The 17,433-nt window shown below is 37.9% G+C and overlaps 1 protein-coding gene across 1 annotated transcript in view; it reads left to right on the top strand.

The window, feature by feature from the left end:
- The window catches only part of slc6a2 (solute carrier family 6 member 2), a 37,437-nt gene that overhangs the window by 10,793 nt on the left and 9,211 nt on the right, over positions 1 to 17,433 (top strand). Inside the window, exons 5-11 of the mRNA XM_077564291.1 lie at positions 7,447 to 7,585; positions 7,661 to 7,795; positions 10,681 to 10,784; positions 12,645 to 12,769; positions 13,701 to 13,813; positions 14,215 to 14,343; positions 16,629 to 16,728. Of these exons, the coding sequence (XP_077420417.1) occupies positions 7,447 to 7,585; positions 7,661 to 7,795; positions 10,681 to 10,784; positions 12,645 to 12,769; positions 13,701 to 13,813; positions 14,215 to 14,343; positions 16,629 to 16,728 (845 nt within the window). The remainder of the gene's footprint in view (positions 1 to 7,446; positions 7,586 to 7,660; positions 7,796 to 10,680; positions 10,785 to 12,644; positions 12,770 to 13,700; positions 13,814 to 14,214; positions 14,344 to 16,628; positions 16,729 to 17,433) is intronic.

Here is a 17,433-nt window from a genome sequence, read left to right as displayed (position 1 = left end):
CGCCCTGTAAAGAGTGGAGCAAGAGCATAGAGCAGAATGCCCAATGATGTGAGAAAAAAAAGCTTAGCCCGTCAACTAAAGACTGACAAAACCCCTGGCACATCTTCACATCTCTGTTGACGAATCTTCAATAAATAAAACATTAAGCAAGAATGGATGTCATCAGAGGACACCAGGGATGAAGCCACTGCTGTTTGAAGTTCGCAGCCCAGCGCCAGGATTTCCCACAGCGCTACTGGGAAAATATTCTGTGGATGGATGAAGCCAAAGTTGTGTAGTTTGGAAGGAACAAACAAAAGCTGTGTGGGGAGAAAGAAAGGCACAACCCCAAACGTGAAGTATGGTGTTAGAGGGCATCATGGTTTGGGACTGCTTTGCTATTTTAGGGCCTGGACGCATTGCTATTTCCAATTTTATCAATAAATTTTGCACTAGAACTTCTTCCTTTCGTCTGTCTGCCAATAAAAGGTGGCATAAGATGGGTGATGCAACAAAAACAATGAACCAAAGGAGAGAACCTGGAGTGGCCCAATCCGATTCCTGACCTTCACCTAATTGAGACGCTGTAACATGACCTTAATTCACACCAAGAATACCACATAATATTCCAGAATTCTTCCTAACTGTTATTCTGGTCCAATTTGCAACCACAAGAAATGTTTGGTTGAGGTTATTGGAGGCTCAACTAGTTCATAAACCTCAAAAGTTCACACATTTTTCCCCGATCTGCAGTGTGATGTTTTGTTGTGTTGACTAAAAATATCAGAACAGATGTTTAAGGACATTTGTTAAATCTTTGGATGATGGATGGATATATTTGAAGAGTGTTGCTGTTGGGCCGTGGCAAATGTAAAAAAAAAAAAACAACTCTGGGTGGTTTGGGAAATTCACTTTAACCATGCACTGCTACAGTCCGAACCATTTGGAAACGCTTAATATGTTAAGAAAAATAATTATGACTACAATGTCATCTTGACAACAAATACGTGACAGTAACAAATATTGAAGCCATCAATTTATGCACAATTCTGATTATAGAGTAAACATTGATGTCTCTCCAAGCCAATAGTTCTTTAAACTCCACCCCTCCGTTATGTCCTCCAAGGGTCATGCTTAATTTATGACAAAATGTGATTTTAAGAGCATTCGTATGTTTATTATTATTATTGTTGTTGAATGAGCATTTATGAGTTAAATGTTTTTGCGGGTTTTTACTTCATCTGGGGCTTTATTAGCTCACTCTTTTAAAATTGTTTTCTTTCTTCATCATGACAATATTACATTTGCGGTTGTAGTTAATGGGGCGTAGAACAGCTCGTATCATGCTGAGAGCTGTTTGTCATACCCTGACAGTTGAAAAATTCCAGGGAAAACATTGACAATCTGATACACGAATGAAAATGTGTCCAGAGCACTTCTACGCTTAAATGATAATCACCAAAGTAATTTGAGATATTATGTACTGCACAGCAAAGTAAGTTTTGTGATTTGGAAATTATATAACGATAACATCATGATAATCTGGGGCTGCTTTGCTACATCAGGCACAGGGGTTCTTGAAGTTGTACGGGGTTCAATGAAATCTCAAGGTTTGTTCTCAGCAGGATCTCATGGTTTCCTTCAACAGGATAACAAACCAAAAAGGATGGCTAAAAACAAAACTGATTGTTTTGTGAAAATTGGTGGAAGAGATGCAACATTCTGTCTAAAGAAGGCACCCTTGGCACAAACTACAGACAGCTGAAGAAGTCTTATTGAGAGTTAAAAAACTTTGCATTAAAAAAAATAGTGGATGTTTATTTATCACTACTTTTGCCGGTTAGTTCACTAGTGTTTTTCTTTTTTAACTCATTCACTGCCATTGACGGCTATAGACGTCAAAAATTCATTTGAACTATTTCTATGAGTTAAACATTTTTTCCCACTTTGGTTAACAAGAGAATGAAAACCTAGATTTTTTTGTCGATTTGTATTAGAACAAATATAACATTTGTGATTAATCGTGAGTTAACTAGTGAGGTCATGCGATTAATTACGATTAAAAATAGTAATCGCCTGACGCCTGTAATTTTTAATAATCTTTTCTAAAAAAGAGAAAAGAAAAGAAAAAATATATATATATTTTTTTAAATATGTTTGTTTTTTAAGAAAAGATTATTAAAAATTAATCAGGCATCAGGCGATTACAATGACTTCCCTAGTTAACTCACAATGAATCACAAATTTTATATCCGTTCTAAATGTACAAAAAAAAAATATATTCTAGGTTTTCATACTCTTGTTAACAAAAATGGGGAAAAAAAGTTAAACTAATAGAAATAGTTCAAATGAATTTTTGACGTCTATAGCTGTCAACGGCAGTGAATGAGTTAATGGAAGGCTACCGACAATTCTACACCACTGCAAATTACAACTATAATAATAAGCTTTTTTTTGACAATTAATTAAGTATGCATTTTTGATACATCACTTGTATCGGGTCTGATTGGATAGTGTGCATTTGTACAGTACGTACCCACTGATTTGTCGGGTGAGTGGAGTCATGCCGTGTGCATTACTGATGACTAAGCAAATGTACGCAGATGGTGCACATTAGTTTACTTTCTTTTTAAATGTTCTTTGGAGCCAAATAAGCTGATAAAGCAAAAAATATCATTGACTTTTAGTGAGTGTACAGTGAGTGGATAAGGCAGATGGTTGGTGCAGCTTTCTGATAAGCGAGCCGCAAATGAAAGAGAATCTCTGATACTTTTTGCTCTTTTATCATTCTTTTTTTCCCCCTGTTTTGTAACTTAACAAAAGGGCACGTCATTGGAAATACAAACTGAATGTGTAGCAACATTATTTTAAATTTGGGATGCAATTGTTGACTACCAAATTACCAATCTTAAAACTGTTGCAAAAGGTAAAAAAAAATTAAACGACTTAGGTGTCCCTTAGAGATATTCATGCATCATTTATAAGGATGTGACGTTATGTAAACAATGTTTGACCCAAGGCCCCCCCCCCCCCCCCCCAAAACTATATTTTGAGTCGACCGATTGGCATTCTTTGAGTTTTTAATGATAGCCTCCAAAGAGATCATGGATGTCACTATGGGGTAATTTCTGCAAGATGGTTATGCAAAAACAAGGAGGAGCTTTGCTACTTCAGGGCCTGGACGCATCAACAATTTTATCACAAAATTTTGCACAGGGAAAGTCTTCCCTTCCTTCTATCTGTCTGCCAATAGGGTAAGAAAGGAGTAGTTTCTTTGAGATTTTTTTTCCCGGAAAACACACCCCAAAAAAATAAATCAGCAGATTCAAGATGGTCAAATTGGATAGAATACCTCATTTGTGTTTTCCTCCCACATTTTGTTTGAATGCGCTGTTCTTGTTTGGTTACGAAGACTTTGCTGCATACACCCGACTTCAATGCCATCATTGAGAAGCGAGCGCAGCAGAAGAACCAGCTCGCTGTGTGATGATAAGAGAAAATGTGCTTGGCGTAACTGGGCCAAAAGTGGACTTGGATTGAAGTTACCGGTGAGCGTTTTACAGGCCGCTCGCTATCCACGCTATCAGCTGGACAAGGAGGCCTTCGGGCATTGCAACGCCGACGCACAGCGTCCAGGTCAGAGTGTAGGCTGTGCATTTATCATTCCAAATGAGTCTGTGTCCTCCAGTGGCTATCTGGCTCCCAGAAGTCCCCCGAAAAAAAACAACAACAAAAAACCTTTGAATGTATTATCAGCCCTCAGATAAGACCACATAAAAGTGGACTCTCACAGATCCATTTGGCTTGTCCGCCTGGATGTCGTTCTGCTTTGCGTGTCTTGTTTGTGCTTGGATGTTGTGTTGGCTTTCGCCGTTTATCAGCATCGCATCACATGCCGACTCAATTAAATGTGGAGCACAGGAAACCAACAGAAAAATATATTGAAGCCAAACACAGTCGCTCTTTGGTGCTCTGCATCTCACGGGGCCGTCGTAAAGGGTCTTTGTCGCTTGTCATCTTGAGACTTTCTGTCTGTCGAGGTTACACAGTTTGACAAACGGACTCTGTCCCGTCATGATAAGCAGTGTTATTTTAACACTGTCAGAGTACATTTCCTTGAGTGGTGGGGTGGATGTTGGGTGTCATCTGAATAGCACTACCTTGAGTGTTAAATTGACCACGCCCTCATTTCCGGCGAAGGAGTAACTTTCCAAATTTCCAGCGCGCTGTCCACGTTTCAATAGCGATACATCCGGTTGTTGTTGGGGCGGCGTGGCTCAGTGGTAGAGTGGTCGTCTCCCAACCCTTAGAGCGTGGGTTCAATTCGCACAAGTATCCTTGAGCAAGATACAGAACCCGCAGTTGCTCCTAATGCCGTCTGTGTTTTGAGGGCCTTCTAAGGAGAAATGACGCTTTTAAAGTAAAATGTAGTTTGAGTTAAATTTTTAAACACTGACATAGGGGTGTAAATTCTTAGTACCTGGCGATTTGATTTGTATCACGATTCATAGGTCACGATGCGATACCGATTAGATACGAATCTATAAATTGATTATTGCGATTTTTATTAAATTTTTTCACTCAAATTTGGAAAATGCTAATCAGTAAACTTGATTTGTATGAAAATGTATTTATTTATCTGAAAATTCAGGCTTATAATTGAGCCACTGCATTTACCAAAGCGGTTGCAGTCTGTTTCATGTCTGAACAACACTGAAATAAAATATTAAAGCTTAATGTTCCATTAATATAACATTCTTCCATGCTTAATGTGTGAATCCTAACCCTAAGTAAGACGTTTTGTTGGATATTCCCATTAAAAAATTTATGTTTAAAAATCGATTCGAGAATTGCGCGCTGTAATATCGCGATATATTGCCAAATCAATTTTTTCTAACACCCCTACTGTCATTAGTGCTTATACGTGTTTGTTTGGCAGAATTAAATGTTTAACACTGACACTAGTGTAGAGTACTTTCAAAACTGCTCAATGTTTACCAGTGTAGATTTTTAACACTACACAGTGTTGGAGTGACACTGGTTAAGTGTGAAAAAAGTAACACTTTGAAAAGTGTCACACTCATTGGTGCGGGCACATATAAACACTTATATTTAACACTCTCAGTGTTAATCTAACACTGGCGATTTCGCTGTGTCGTATTAAGGAAATTATGAAAGGCATTTTGACTCGTTGCTATTCAATTGGAGGGAGATTATGATTTGGGTGACTGGACTGATCTTGTATCTATCTGTCCATGGCAGCGCGAGAACCTTGTGGATTTTGAATAAGATCTGTCGCAGGATGTCCACGTTGACAGACATCAAAGATGGTCTCAGTCCATGTTCCTCATCACCATTTGTGGCCTCAACCAAACTCGTCCAACTTTAGGAGATTATTTGTGTATGGCAGAAAAACCCAACACAAGAATGCTACCAAACTTTCCTATTGATTTTTGATCACCCGAGGAGGCTAACATCAAAGCTGGGCTGATTATTATTATTATTTTTTTATAATGACATTTAATTTAGCACTGTGATTTTGTGAACCCATTAAAAAGCAAGACCCCTGGTCAATTTGTAAGTTTTTTATGTTGCAGCAGTCAATTTTTAACTCATTCACTGCCATTGACGGCTATAGACGTCAATGGAAATAGTTCAAATGAATTTTTGACGTCTATAGCCGTCGATGGCAGTGTATGAGTTAACTGATCTTATGTTTTTGTCGCTCTATTGATTGTGCATGATGCTCTGATTTCAAGTGTTCATGGTCAAGAACAAGAACCATATTGATGAGGCTAACCAGTCCAACATGACCAACTTAATGACATGAATTTTCTCAACTGATCTTCTTCAAAATGTTCAGTAGTGCAGGAAAACCTAATTTTGTAAACTAATTGTCCTTGAACCTACTGGGATTACATCACAATGATCAGTTTTGATCCGAAATGATTCTACTTATGAGGTGAGTAAGTGTCATGAATGGAACATCTAAAAGGTTTTATTTTTTTTTCTATTATTCCAAGAAGTCAGACTTTCTAAGAGATCTCGCAAAGAAGACAACATATGTCTTTATTCACCTTCATCTCACAAGAGACTTTTGGAGCAGACAGCCTTTTATGAAGACGTATAGACACTGCTGTCAAGTAAGCCCTTGTTTAAATACGTTTTGACAGCTATTCTCAAATTAATTTGTTTTTTCAGCTGAATTCCATCTCACAAGTTTTTCCCACTATGTGATCTGCTGTATTTCTTAAAAAAACAGAAAACATTTGTAATGGGCCCAAGAAATTTAGCCCATGGATAAAACATATTATCTGTTATATATTCCAAGTATCTGCCTTTGTGCTACTAAGCCCATATTTATTATAGAAAACATTTAGTGTGTGTTAAGAGAAGGAGTTGCATACTTGTTAGGCTCTCAGCAACATAATACTGTATTCGGGCAGAGCTGGACAGAATATCATCAATATAGATATAAAATTCAATATCTCTCCATATGTGCATAGTTGCCTCCTGTTCAACTTTCTCGTCACACTCCAAAATAAAATAACAGGAACTCTGGCATTTGCACTGTAAGTGGAAGAAGCCAGATGGTTTTGAAAGCTTCCTTCTGGAAATAATTGATGGCGACTCGTGCCATATCTCTTTCAAAATCAGTGGAATTCTTGCTCTGATGGGTCAGATAATACATGAACGTTTGATGAGTGGTTGGAAATTGTGAAAGGCGATGAAGAACATGTACTCAAAAATGAAGACGATTCTTGGTCAGACGCGGCAAAATAATACCAGAAAGTTTGAGACCGGACTGCTTCGTCACAGTTATGTGTGCTTTTGTCTTTGCTACATTGTGGGGCCCAAACGCGTGTGTGTTTTTCCAGGTTTTACTACCATTGTGGGGACCGACTTGAAACAAGTTCAGACCTCTTTTTGACGGTCAAGACTTGGTTTTAGAGTTAAGGTTTGAATTGTTTTTTTTGTTTTTGTTTTCGGGAGAGCTCAGTATTGTTAATTTGGTAACTTTACCGATTTGACATGTCATCATCATTGCTCGCTCTCTTTTTTTTATTTTTATATTTTTTTTATTTTGTGTGTGTGCGTGCGTGTGAGTGTGTACTCATTAGTTCACCTAAAACCTATTAAAAATCCCATACCGTTCACCTAAACCGAATACTTCAGAATCCAGCTAGAGTCGTGAGGTTGTCAGGAGACCCAAGGAAGGATCAAAGGAAAGGAAAGAAAGTGAAATCCAGCACCGACCAGACATTACCTACTACCCACCGGGTGAATCTTTCACCAACCCCAGAAACATCTGAATTGGGTTATGGTTGAGGTTAGGGTAAGGAATGGGGGTAGGCAATCATTTTTGATGGTTGAGGTTAGGGAAGGGGCTAGGAAAGCCATCATGTCAATGAGATGTCCCCACGATGATACAAAGACAAGTGTTTGTGTGCATTTGTATCCATGCAGACGCGGCGTGCTGCACCTCCACGAGAGCAGAGGCATCGGGGACCTGGGCCTCCCCCGCTGGGAGCTGTCATTGTGCCTGGTGGTGGTGGTCTTCATCCTCTACTTCAGCCTATGGAAAGGCGTCAAGTCCTCAGGGAAGGTACGAGCCCGTCACACCGTAGTCATACTGTACTACAGAATGGTTCCATTTCCAATCTGTCTGGTTTTCCCTTAGGTGGTGTACATCACGGCCACTATGCCCTACGTGGTCCTGTTTGTGCTGCTCATTCGAGGAATCACCCTGCCGGGGTCCATGGATGGCATCCGGGCCTATCTGCACATCGACTTTAAGAGGCTGAACAATCTGGAGGTCAGCACAAAGGCACATCAGATAAATGCAACTTTTGAATACTGATGTCATTTTCCCATTTAGATAAGTTAAATTAAGAATTATGTGTTCTACTGTTTTTGTTGTTGAGACTTTAGGCTTTATTCTGTCATGGGTTGAGACTTGCGAGATTTGTTTGGCACAATTTTTACACACAACCATCACATTTGAAGAAATACTTTTATTCAGGCTTTTGACTAGCAGTAACTGGGTTTAGGGTTCTTAAAACCTTTATTATTTGCACAAGCAAATGCCATACAAGAATAAGCACAAGTTAACCATTCTACTGTTAATGTGTAAAAAACAAATAAACAAAAAACTCTAACCTAAGGGTAGGCAAAGTTTTGTTGTCAAGGGCCGGATTTTTTTTTGGAAAATTGGACACATGGTTCAGATCACTTTTAGAAGAAGCTAAAAAAATAATAAAAAATTATTTACGTGTAAAATACTTTCATTATTTAAATGTATTTTAATTAGGGCTGTTCTACACAACTTTTGTCACTAATACCAATACCACTAGTGCTTTTGATACATCAATTTCCCCCCAAAATACAATGACAGATAATTTTCAAAGAAAGACCTATATATCCCAACATAGCATTTTTCTTAAAATTGCGGGACATTAATGGCAAATTTCTGTTCTTGTGCGTTTCGAGTACCGATACCTTGAAATAAGGCCTGGCATCAATTCTATTAATAAAATATTCAGATTAAAATATTTAGATTAGGATTTTGAAACTTTATTATTATTATTATTATTACAATGAATTCAACAATTATTTAAAATATGTACAGAAAGTGAATTTAAAAATACATAAACACATTTTATTTAACACATTTTCAGAAAAAAAAATGTAAGTACAGTCTTGATAATGTAAGTGTTCGGTGGGCGGGTTTAAAACACATCCAGTAGGGAACTATAGTTTTCCCAACCCTGCATTTTCACTTTCTCAACTTTATTGACAAATATTTAGATCAATAGTGACAAGCGTTATGTATGGCGTCTAGCCAGCCGGCAACTAATGTGACAAGCTAACATAGTAGCCTACGTCTTCATTAAATATGCTCAAAGGTACTTTGTTTTCAAAAAGTCAGTCCTGTTAAGTCAACTGGATTGGGAACGAAAACAAGAAGTGGAGACCCACTAAAAAAAACATCTGGAAAGGCGCTAAACATCACTTTAATTAGACATGTTGCGCAATTTATTTCACAATTTAAAACTGTTCCCGGGGGCCTTTATCTAATCAAATGCTCGTGAGGTTGTTCAATCAAAATACAGAAAGGCGAAGGAGTACTGCACACCTAATATCCGCTAAATTGGTTCAATGTTTCCAACCCCTCTAGCGACTTAACACCCCCCCTAAAAAAAAAAAAAAAGGATTGAGCAACACAACCAAATCTAGTGACTTTTTGGGGCGTCATTAGGGTTGGAAAGAAGTGGAAATTTTCCAGTAAAGTTCCAAAAGGTTTCTGGTCAATTTCCATGCTGAAGTTTTACTGGGTGAGTTTGGAAATATTCAAATTAGCACACGTGCCCAATTCCAATGGAAAGTTTGCGATTTTGAAAATTCTTGGAATGTTGCAACTGCAGTTGTTATTAAAGAATTCTCGAGGCTTCTTTCAGAGAAGGAGATGTTACAACAATTCCTCCATGTCCAGACTGCAAATTAATGACGCTTGCACAAAGCCACCACTGGCTTATTTAACTCATTCACTGCCATTGACGGCTATAGACGTCAAAAAATCTTTTTAACTATTTCTATTAGATACAAATTTTTCCCCACTTTTGTTAACAAGAGTATGAAAACCTAGGAAAAAAATGATTGTACATTTCGAACAGATATATAATTTGTGATTAATTGTGAGTTAACTAGTGAAGTCATGCAATTAATTACAATTACTAATATCAATTGCCCGACGCCCCTAATTTTTTATCTTTTCTTTTTTTTTTAATCTTTCTTTTTAAGAATAAAAGATTATCAAAAATTAGGGGCGCCAGGTGATTCAATTTTTTAATATTGTTATTAATCACATGACTTCACTAGTTAACTCAAAATTAATCATACATTTTATATCTGTTCGAAATGTACAATAAAAAAATTCTAGGTTTTCTTACTCTTGTTAACAAAAGTAGTAAAAAACGTTAAACTAATAGAAATAGTTCAAATGAATTTATGGCAGTGAATGAGTTAACTACATTATATGCAACAACTCGCCACACTAACCAACAGTGGGACAGACAAGCAGTCAGCTCATTTATAGACACATTTTTCAAATAACCGGTTGATACAGAAAATATTTTACTCTTTGGTTTAATGTCAGCTTTGTACGAGCAATGAGTTTTCCATAACATGTCATATTTTAGTCATGGCTACATCTATCATAGCAGGAAATTTATAGCTTTACTTAACAGTTGCTCAAAGTTTCATAGAAAACCATCAAAAAGCCTCTACATAGAATTGGTTGTGCAATTGTTTCTTATTTGCACACAAGCTTCTATCGTATTTACTTATGTAATCTTATTTGTTGAGACATTTTTTTTCTTTGTTCTGACTTAATCGAAGTTGTTTGGTGCTGAATCAAGACCTCAGGGATAGTAAAAGCTTATTCCAATTACAGACTCAAGATAAAATCGCTCGCTAGCTGGGATAATTAGAGGGAAAAAAAGAATATTGTTGGAATAAATAGAATTGATTTGTGGGACGCTGATGTTCATCGCAATATGAATCTTTGTGAGCAGAAAATTACTTTTGTTTTGTTGCCCGAATGTGCTTTGATTTGTTCATATTTAGAATTTTCATAGAAATGTGTATTTACTTCACTGGACTAACCATTCAAAAGTTGTCTTGTGTTGTTTTTGCCAATAGGTGTGGATCGATGCTGCCACCCAAATATTTTACTCCCTCGGAGCAGGATTCGGGGTGCTCATTGCCTTTGCTAGCTACAACAAATTTGACAATAACTGTTACAGGTAAGTAGAAACATACTTCTTAAAGGTACAGCACAGTGCCCTAGTGGTTAGCACAGCTGCCTCACAGTCCAGAAGTTCTGGGTTTGAATCTCGGCTCAGGTCTCCCTGTCTGGACTTTGTATGTTCTCCCTGTGCGTGCGAGGGTTTTCGCCGGGTTCTTCGGCCTCCTCCCACGTGCCAAAAAACATGAACGTTTGGTTGATTGACGACTCTTAAATTACCCAAAGGTGTGAATATGAATGTCAATAGTGGTTTGTCAAATGTGCTAGGCGATTGACTGACGACCGACTTTCACCCTGAATCAACCAGGATAGACTGTGAACCGCACACAAAGCCAACTGCGCATGCAGCAGCCACATCACCAAACACAAAAATACCTCGCCCTTCCATGTTGACAACTTCGGCGAATATTTGAGCATGTGCCAGTTATGAGAAGCCAAACTGATAACGCTCGGCTAAAATCCAACAAAAGTAAATGCAGCTTTGCCTACCTTTTGGCTTTGACATAGTGTTACAGACTGTGTAGGGATTTCATTCTTGTGAGTTCTATTTTTCATAAGTGGGACTGACATTTTTTTAAAACATTTTTAGGCTGCATCAGACATTTATAGATGATTTTGCTAATGGAGGCCAATCTCTGCTCCCCGCTGCGGGTCAAAACAATTTATGAAGATAGACTGATTTTTTCGTTTCCAAAATATACTCACTGGCCATGTTTCAAGGGAAGTTATGAAATAATATCATCATATCAGCAACAGATGTGAGGTGATGTAAGGTGAATCTATCCTATTTGGTATGGGGAAATAAGTAACTAGCTAACTCAGTGTTTCCAAACCTTTTTCGAGCCATATTAGAGGAACACCACAAAAAAAAGAAAAAAATTATCACAAAAGTACTGAATATACTGAAATATAACTCCCTAGCCTTTTACAATTGAACCGAATATTAATGAGAGTTTCCACCCACTGATTTAATGACCGACAGAGGCCTTTCTGACAGGCATCTTAACTCATTTGCTCCCAAAAACATATAAAAACGTTTTATTTTATTATAATATTGCCATGGTCCCAAAAATGTATTTATACCTTCTTTTTTTAATGTTTTTTTAATGCTAGAGCATACAGAAGGCTTTGATGCAGCCTCTGACCTGAAGAGGTCACTTAAAGTAATGGTAGTTATTACAAAAAACGGCCAGCAGGTGGCAGCAGAGTATAAGAGATCAGCCAGGGCGATGTTGCAACAAGCTCTTTTTGTCAGTGTTTTCAACAGGTTTGTAAATAATGATCAAACTTAGCTATATTGTAATGCTTATCGCTGCAAAATGGAAACAGATATAAAAAAAAAAATTTCCCCGATGAAAGAAGAGATTCTAATCTTTCTTTTGGTAGTTTATAGCAATATAATGTAATATTCTGTGAGCCTTGCAAAATGAGTCAAAATCTAGTAAAAAAGCTGGGAGCAAAGGGGTTTGCTTCAGTGAAAATGGCTGGGAGTGAATGAGTTAATGATGGTCATTTGCACTTCAAAAGAACGATACCTTTTCCAGTGGTGGGGTGTGCCTCTAACTTGCAGCATAGATAGCAATGCATGAGTACAGAGGGGAAAAAAATGATAATGAAGGATGATTACATGTAGCATGATAATTAAGTTAAAAAAATATTCTGTGTCAATATTTCATGTTTTAAGTGCGACCTAGATATGCTTCTTCTTTTTTAAATGTAGTGGGTGTGGTTTAAATGAAATTGGATAAATTCCTGTCACACACCTGATGATCTCTCTCTTCACACTGAACTAACTCACTCACTAGTTATAATTACAAAAATATCTGTTGATTTTTTATTTATTTTTTTGTCCTTCCAGGGATGCTCTGTTGACCAGCACTGTGAACTGCGTCACCAGCTTCTTCTCAGGGTTTGCCATCTTCTCCGTGCTGGGCTACATGGCGTACAAACACGGGGTGAAAATAGAAGACGTGGCGACTGAGGGTGAATAAATGCATTATTTGAACTTTGCTGAACTTTGCTAAAGACGTGTTTTTGTGTTTTTTATGTTGCAAAAGCAGTCATTTTTCAACATGTTGGAAAGTAAGCCGCAAAAAAAGTTTCCTGGTATGCAATATGACACAATTATATCAGAGTTTTAATGATCAAGTAGGGAGGAGAAATTTAGTATATTGGTTTTTAGGGGTGTGAATTGCCTCGTACCTGGTGATTCGATCCGTATCACGATTCATAGGTCACGATTCAATTAGATACCAATTAATCATGATACGAATCTATAAGACGATTATTGCGATTTTTTTTTTTTATAATTCAAAATTTTGAAAATAAGAATCAGTAGTGATAGACAAATTAAGTTTCATAAAACACTTGTGATATTGTTTGACTCCTCTAGATGGCACTCTTGGTTTAAATGGGCCAGCTAGCTAAACAGCTAACCAGACAGACAGACAAATGAAGCTTTATGAAGCACCTGTGATATATTTTTACTCCTCTAGATGGCACTCTTATTTAAAGGCACTAGCTAGCTAAACAGCTAACTAGACAGACAGACAAATGAAGCTTCATGAAGCACCTGTGATATTTTTTGACTCCTCTAGATGGCACGCTTGGTTTAAAGGTGTTAGCTAGCTAGCTAGCTAAACAGCTAACAAACAGACAGACGGACAAATGAAGCTTCATGAAGCACCTGTGATATTTTTTGACTCCTCTCAATGGCACTCTTGGTTTAAAAGCTAACTTCAAGTAAGATGTTTTGTTGAATATTTCCATTTTTAAAAATCGATTTGCCGCATATTGAATCGATACGAGAATTGTGCACGGTAATATTGCGATATATTGCCGAAACGATTTTTTTCAACACCCCTATTGGTTTTATTATCCCAGTTTGAGAAAGAAAATGTTTGCACGCACACAGGGGCAGGATTGGTGTTCATCATCTACCCAGAGGCCATTTCTACCCTCCCGGGATCAACGTTTTGGGCGATTGTGTTCTTCATCATGCTGCTGACGCTCGGCATCGACAGTTCAGTGAGTCCCGACCGAGAACAAGTCACTATTTGTGGGAAACACTCCTTTCGGCCAACGATCAAATGAAAAACATTATGTTTGGTGGTAACTGAGCATGCTTTCACGTGCCAAGTGATTTTTCCTCACTCTGATAACTAATATTATTTACTATGTGTTTTGAAGGATAGCTGCAAGGAAGCATATCTTGTTTACTCTGCAAGGAGTGATAAAACTGACAAAAAGCAGCTGGGGAAACACTTATGAGATCATTTTTGCATTATTCCAATACTTTGATATACAGTTTGTTAGCGACGATTTGCAACCAAATAAAAACTGACCCAGGATCTGTTTTGTGTCCCTACCGTTAGTAGGCATTACGTTTGGATCATAGTAATAAATCTCTTGTCTGTTTTGTCCGTCAGATGGGCGGCATGGAGGCCGTCATCACAGGCCTGACAGACGACTTCAAGATCCTCAAGAGGAACAGGAAGTTGTTCACCTTCGCCACAGCCTTTGGCACCTTCCTGGTTGCGCTGCTTTGCGTTACTAATGTGAGTATCACAAGGTTCACCCATCCTCCGTGCTGCAATACCAGACAAGTGCTCGTCCTGCTTTTATAACAAGCTTTATTGTTGCTGTTACTTACAATGGAACTTTTTAAAGGGATACTTGACTCATTGAGCCATTTTAACAGAAGAAGTTAATATTTTGTCCAGAATTAATTTGGTAATTTTATTATTATTCATGTACAATTAATACCTTTAAAAACTAATTTTTCCACTTGCTGTCGACTTAAGATGACATCACCTGTGCTGAGGAAGTAGGTAACCAAACCCAAAAAACAGGTAAGCTGTGGCCGGTCGCTACCTACTTCCTCAGCACAGGTGATGTCATCTTAAATCGACAGCAAGTGGAAAAAATAGTTTTTAAAGGTATTAATTGTGCATGAAAATTAGCAAATTAATTCTGGAGAAAATCTTAACTTTACTGCTGAAAATGGCTCAATGAGTCAAGAAACCCTCTAAATTAAAAAATTCATTTTCCAACCCTACTACTATAAAACCCTTTTTTGACGCTCAAGCAGAATTAAATTGTCATTTGAAACCTTCAACCAGGCTTGAAACTCTAATTAAGGCTTGAAGCTGTCTCAAAACCTAACTTGAAACCCTAATACTGCTTTGAAACCCTACTTTGAATCCCTAATCCTATATTGAAGCCCTAAAACCGACTTGAAATTTTAACCCAAGTTGGAAACCTGATTTTGAAACCATAATCCATGTTGGAAACCCTAATTTAAAGTCCAAAACCTGATTTGAAGCACTAACTCAGGTTGTAAACCCTAATTTGAAACTCTAATCCTTTATTGAATCTCTAATTTGAACCTTAACGCTTTAAATTAAAAACCTGAGTTTAGGCTGGAAATGCTAAATTGAAATCGCACTTTTAAAAACCTAACCCCGATTTAAAACCCTAATGTTTTGCAACTATTTGAGGAAATAAACCATCATTTCCAAACAGCACGCCACTACTTTTCCTCCACACTTTGAACCCTGTGGCTTTATATGTGACAGGGTCAATTTATGGATTTTTACTAACAAGCTTCATGCCCCCAAATAGATTAACCGATGGTAGGACGTTGCCTTTTTCAATAGTAACGAATCGACGACATCACACAATTTTAGGGGAGGCTGCTGTAGCTGTGTTCGGCATTGTTAAAGGTTATTAAAATCTTTAAAAATCCATCTGTGACACCTTTTCAAATAGTTATTTAGATAGCAGTATTTGAAGATCTCTCATGGGGTTCTCCAAGGGTCTGTGCTAGGCCCTAAACTATCTGCAGTGTCTCGAAACTACTCAAAAGTGTTTCATTTGCCGATAATGACATAACTCTCTACTACTTTGGAGAAAATTTGAAACAGCTTCTGACTACTGTGGAAAATGAATTGAACACATTTTGGATTGTTACAAACAAATGATCACTAAGTTTAAACAACGATTTAAGGTTTTTGGAACTAGACAAGCCAAGAACTAAGTCAAAATGATGGTAAATTCAATTGAAAACGTCAAAAAAATTATGGAGATCCTGTATATATATATAATTATATTGTCCCAAATTGGCCACGGTTTATGCAATCCACCGACGTCATATGTGGACGAGCCTGCGAAAAGCCCTCGAGGACGCAGCCTATGAATTTGGACACAGCTAACGCCTATTCATATTCTGTGAGCAGCCCCAAGGACAGTTTTTTTTTTGTCTTCATCGGATACTTAAATAAAGACTAATATCTCAACAATCACCCATTTGTCATGGATTATCCAGGATCTGCTGATATCAGGCTTCGTATCAAAGCACGGTGGAATAAAAACACGTCGTTGCGCCCTCGAAGGAACCAGTCATATCTCATGATGCCTGGAAACGTCAAAGGAGCTCCTTCAAGGGAGCGATCAAAAGAACTCAGATTAACCGATTAGCGTTTAATGAAAAAGGCATCCAGGATGCAAGATCTGCTTTTTTTTTTCTCCCCCAACTTCTGTAAACCTCCCAATTGTAGCGAAATTAATGGGTTGGCTTCCGTTAAAGAAATCAGTTAAATGATTAGAAAAGTGAACTCATGTCCTCCGCCTGCTTCTTCCCTCACATGAGATTTGGAACGCGAGATACAGTACGAGTCAAAGAACCCACTCACTAAAAACGAATGCTGACAAGCACCACTGAAGACTTGCTTTTATCCACTGGTGAATAATTAGATCTTTAAAGGGAGACGATTAAGCGCTGAGACATTTTAATTTGTCTGCCCAAAAAGCAAAAACAAAAGGAATTGTGTTGTCTCTTTAGGGTGGCATCTACGTGCTGACTCTGTTGGACAAGTACGCCGCCGGAACATCCATCCTCTTCGCCGTGCTGATCGAGGCCATCGGCGTGTCGTGGTTTTACGGTATGGAATTCTATTATCCCGCCTTCCCCGACCCGCCTAAGGAACAAACTCACCGCGCCGTCTGTCTTGTTAATTGGAACGACGGAAAAACCCGACCGCGAGTGTCTATGGAAACAACAACAAAGTGTTTGGTCCTTTTAATGAAAGGCGACGCTAATTAGCTGCATGAAATGTGTTCACCTGTAAATGAATAGACTTGATTGCATTGATTTGATGCGGGCTGTCAAGAGTTGCAATGAATTATGTCGTAAATACAGAGATGCCGTTTTTACTGGTGAATTTGTGTCGATTCTGTAATTAAATAACGATTCAATCTAATCAGCCTTTTTAAATTTGCTCGCCCCTCCCAATTAGCTATTAGATTTGGCTAATGTTTTTTTTTATATTGGGTTGTTCACCTTTGTGTGATCTTTCAGCCCGGCAATACGCATGCGAAGGCTTAACGGAGACTTTAAGCGGGGATTGGAAAGGAAATTGCCATTTTCCATTGCCAGATTAAAATCTGTATACTCTAATTCGGTTTGGGATTTCGCTGACGGTTCTTTTTCTCTGGATAGTTGATTTTGATATGCACGTAACTGTGGACTTTGAGTATTTCTAGATGGAAGAAAGCAAGACATTGTTTTCTTTTTAGTAATAAACAAAAATACTCAACTGTTCGAACGCATAAAGTGTGTAATGATAAACAGTGTACAGTGGTTTATA

This window comes from Vanacampus margaritifer, chromosome 4 (genome assembly GCF_051991255.1).
Source record: "Vanacampus margaritifer isolate UIUO_Vmar chromosome 4, RoL_Vmar_1.0, whole genome shotgun sequence".
Lineage (NCBI taxonomy): Eukaryota > Metazoa > Chordata > Actinopteri > Syngnathiformes > Syngnathidae > Vanacampus > Vanacampus margaritifer.
Note: the sequence above shows the minus strand (reverse complement) of the source record. Positions and strands in the feature narration are given on the sequence as shown.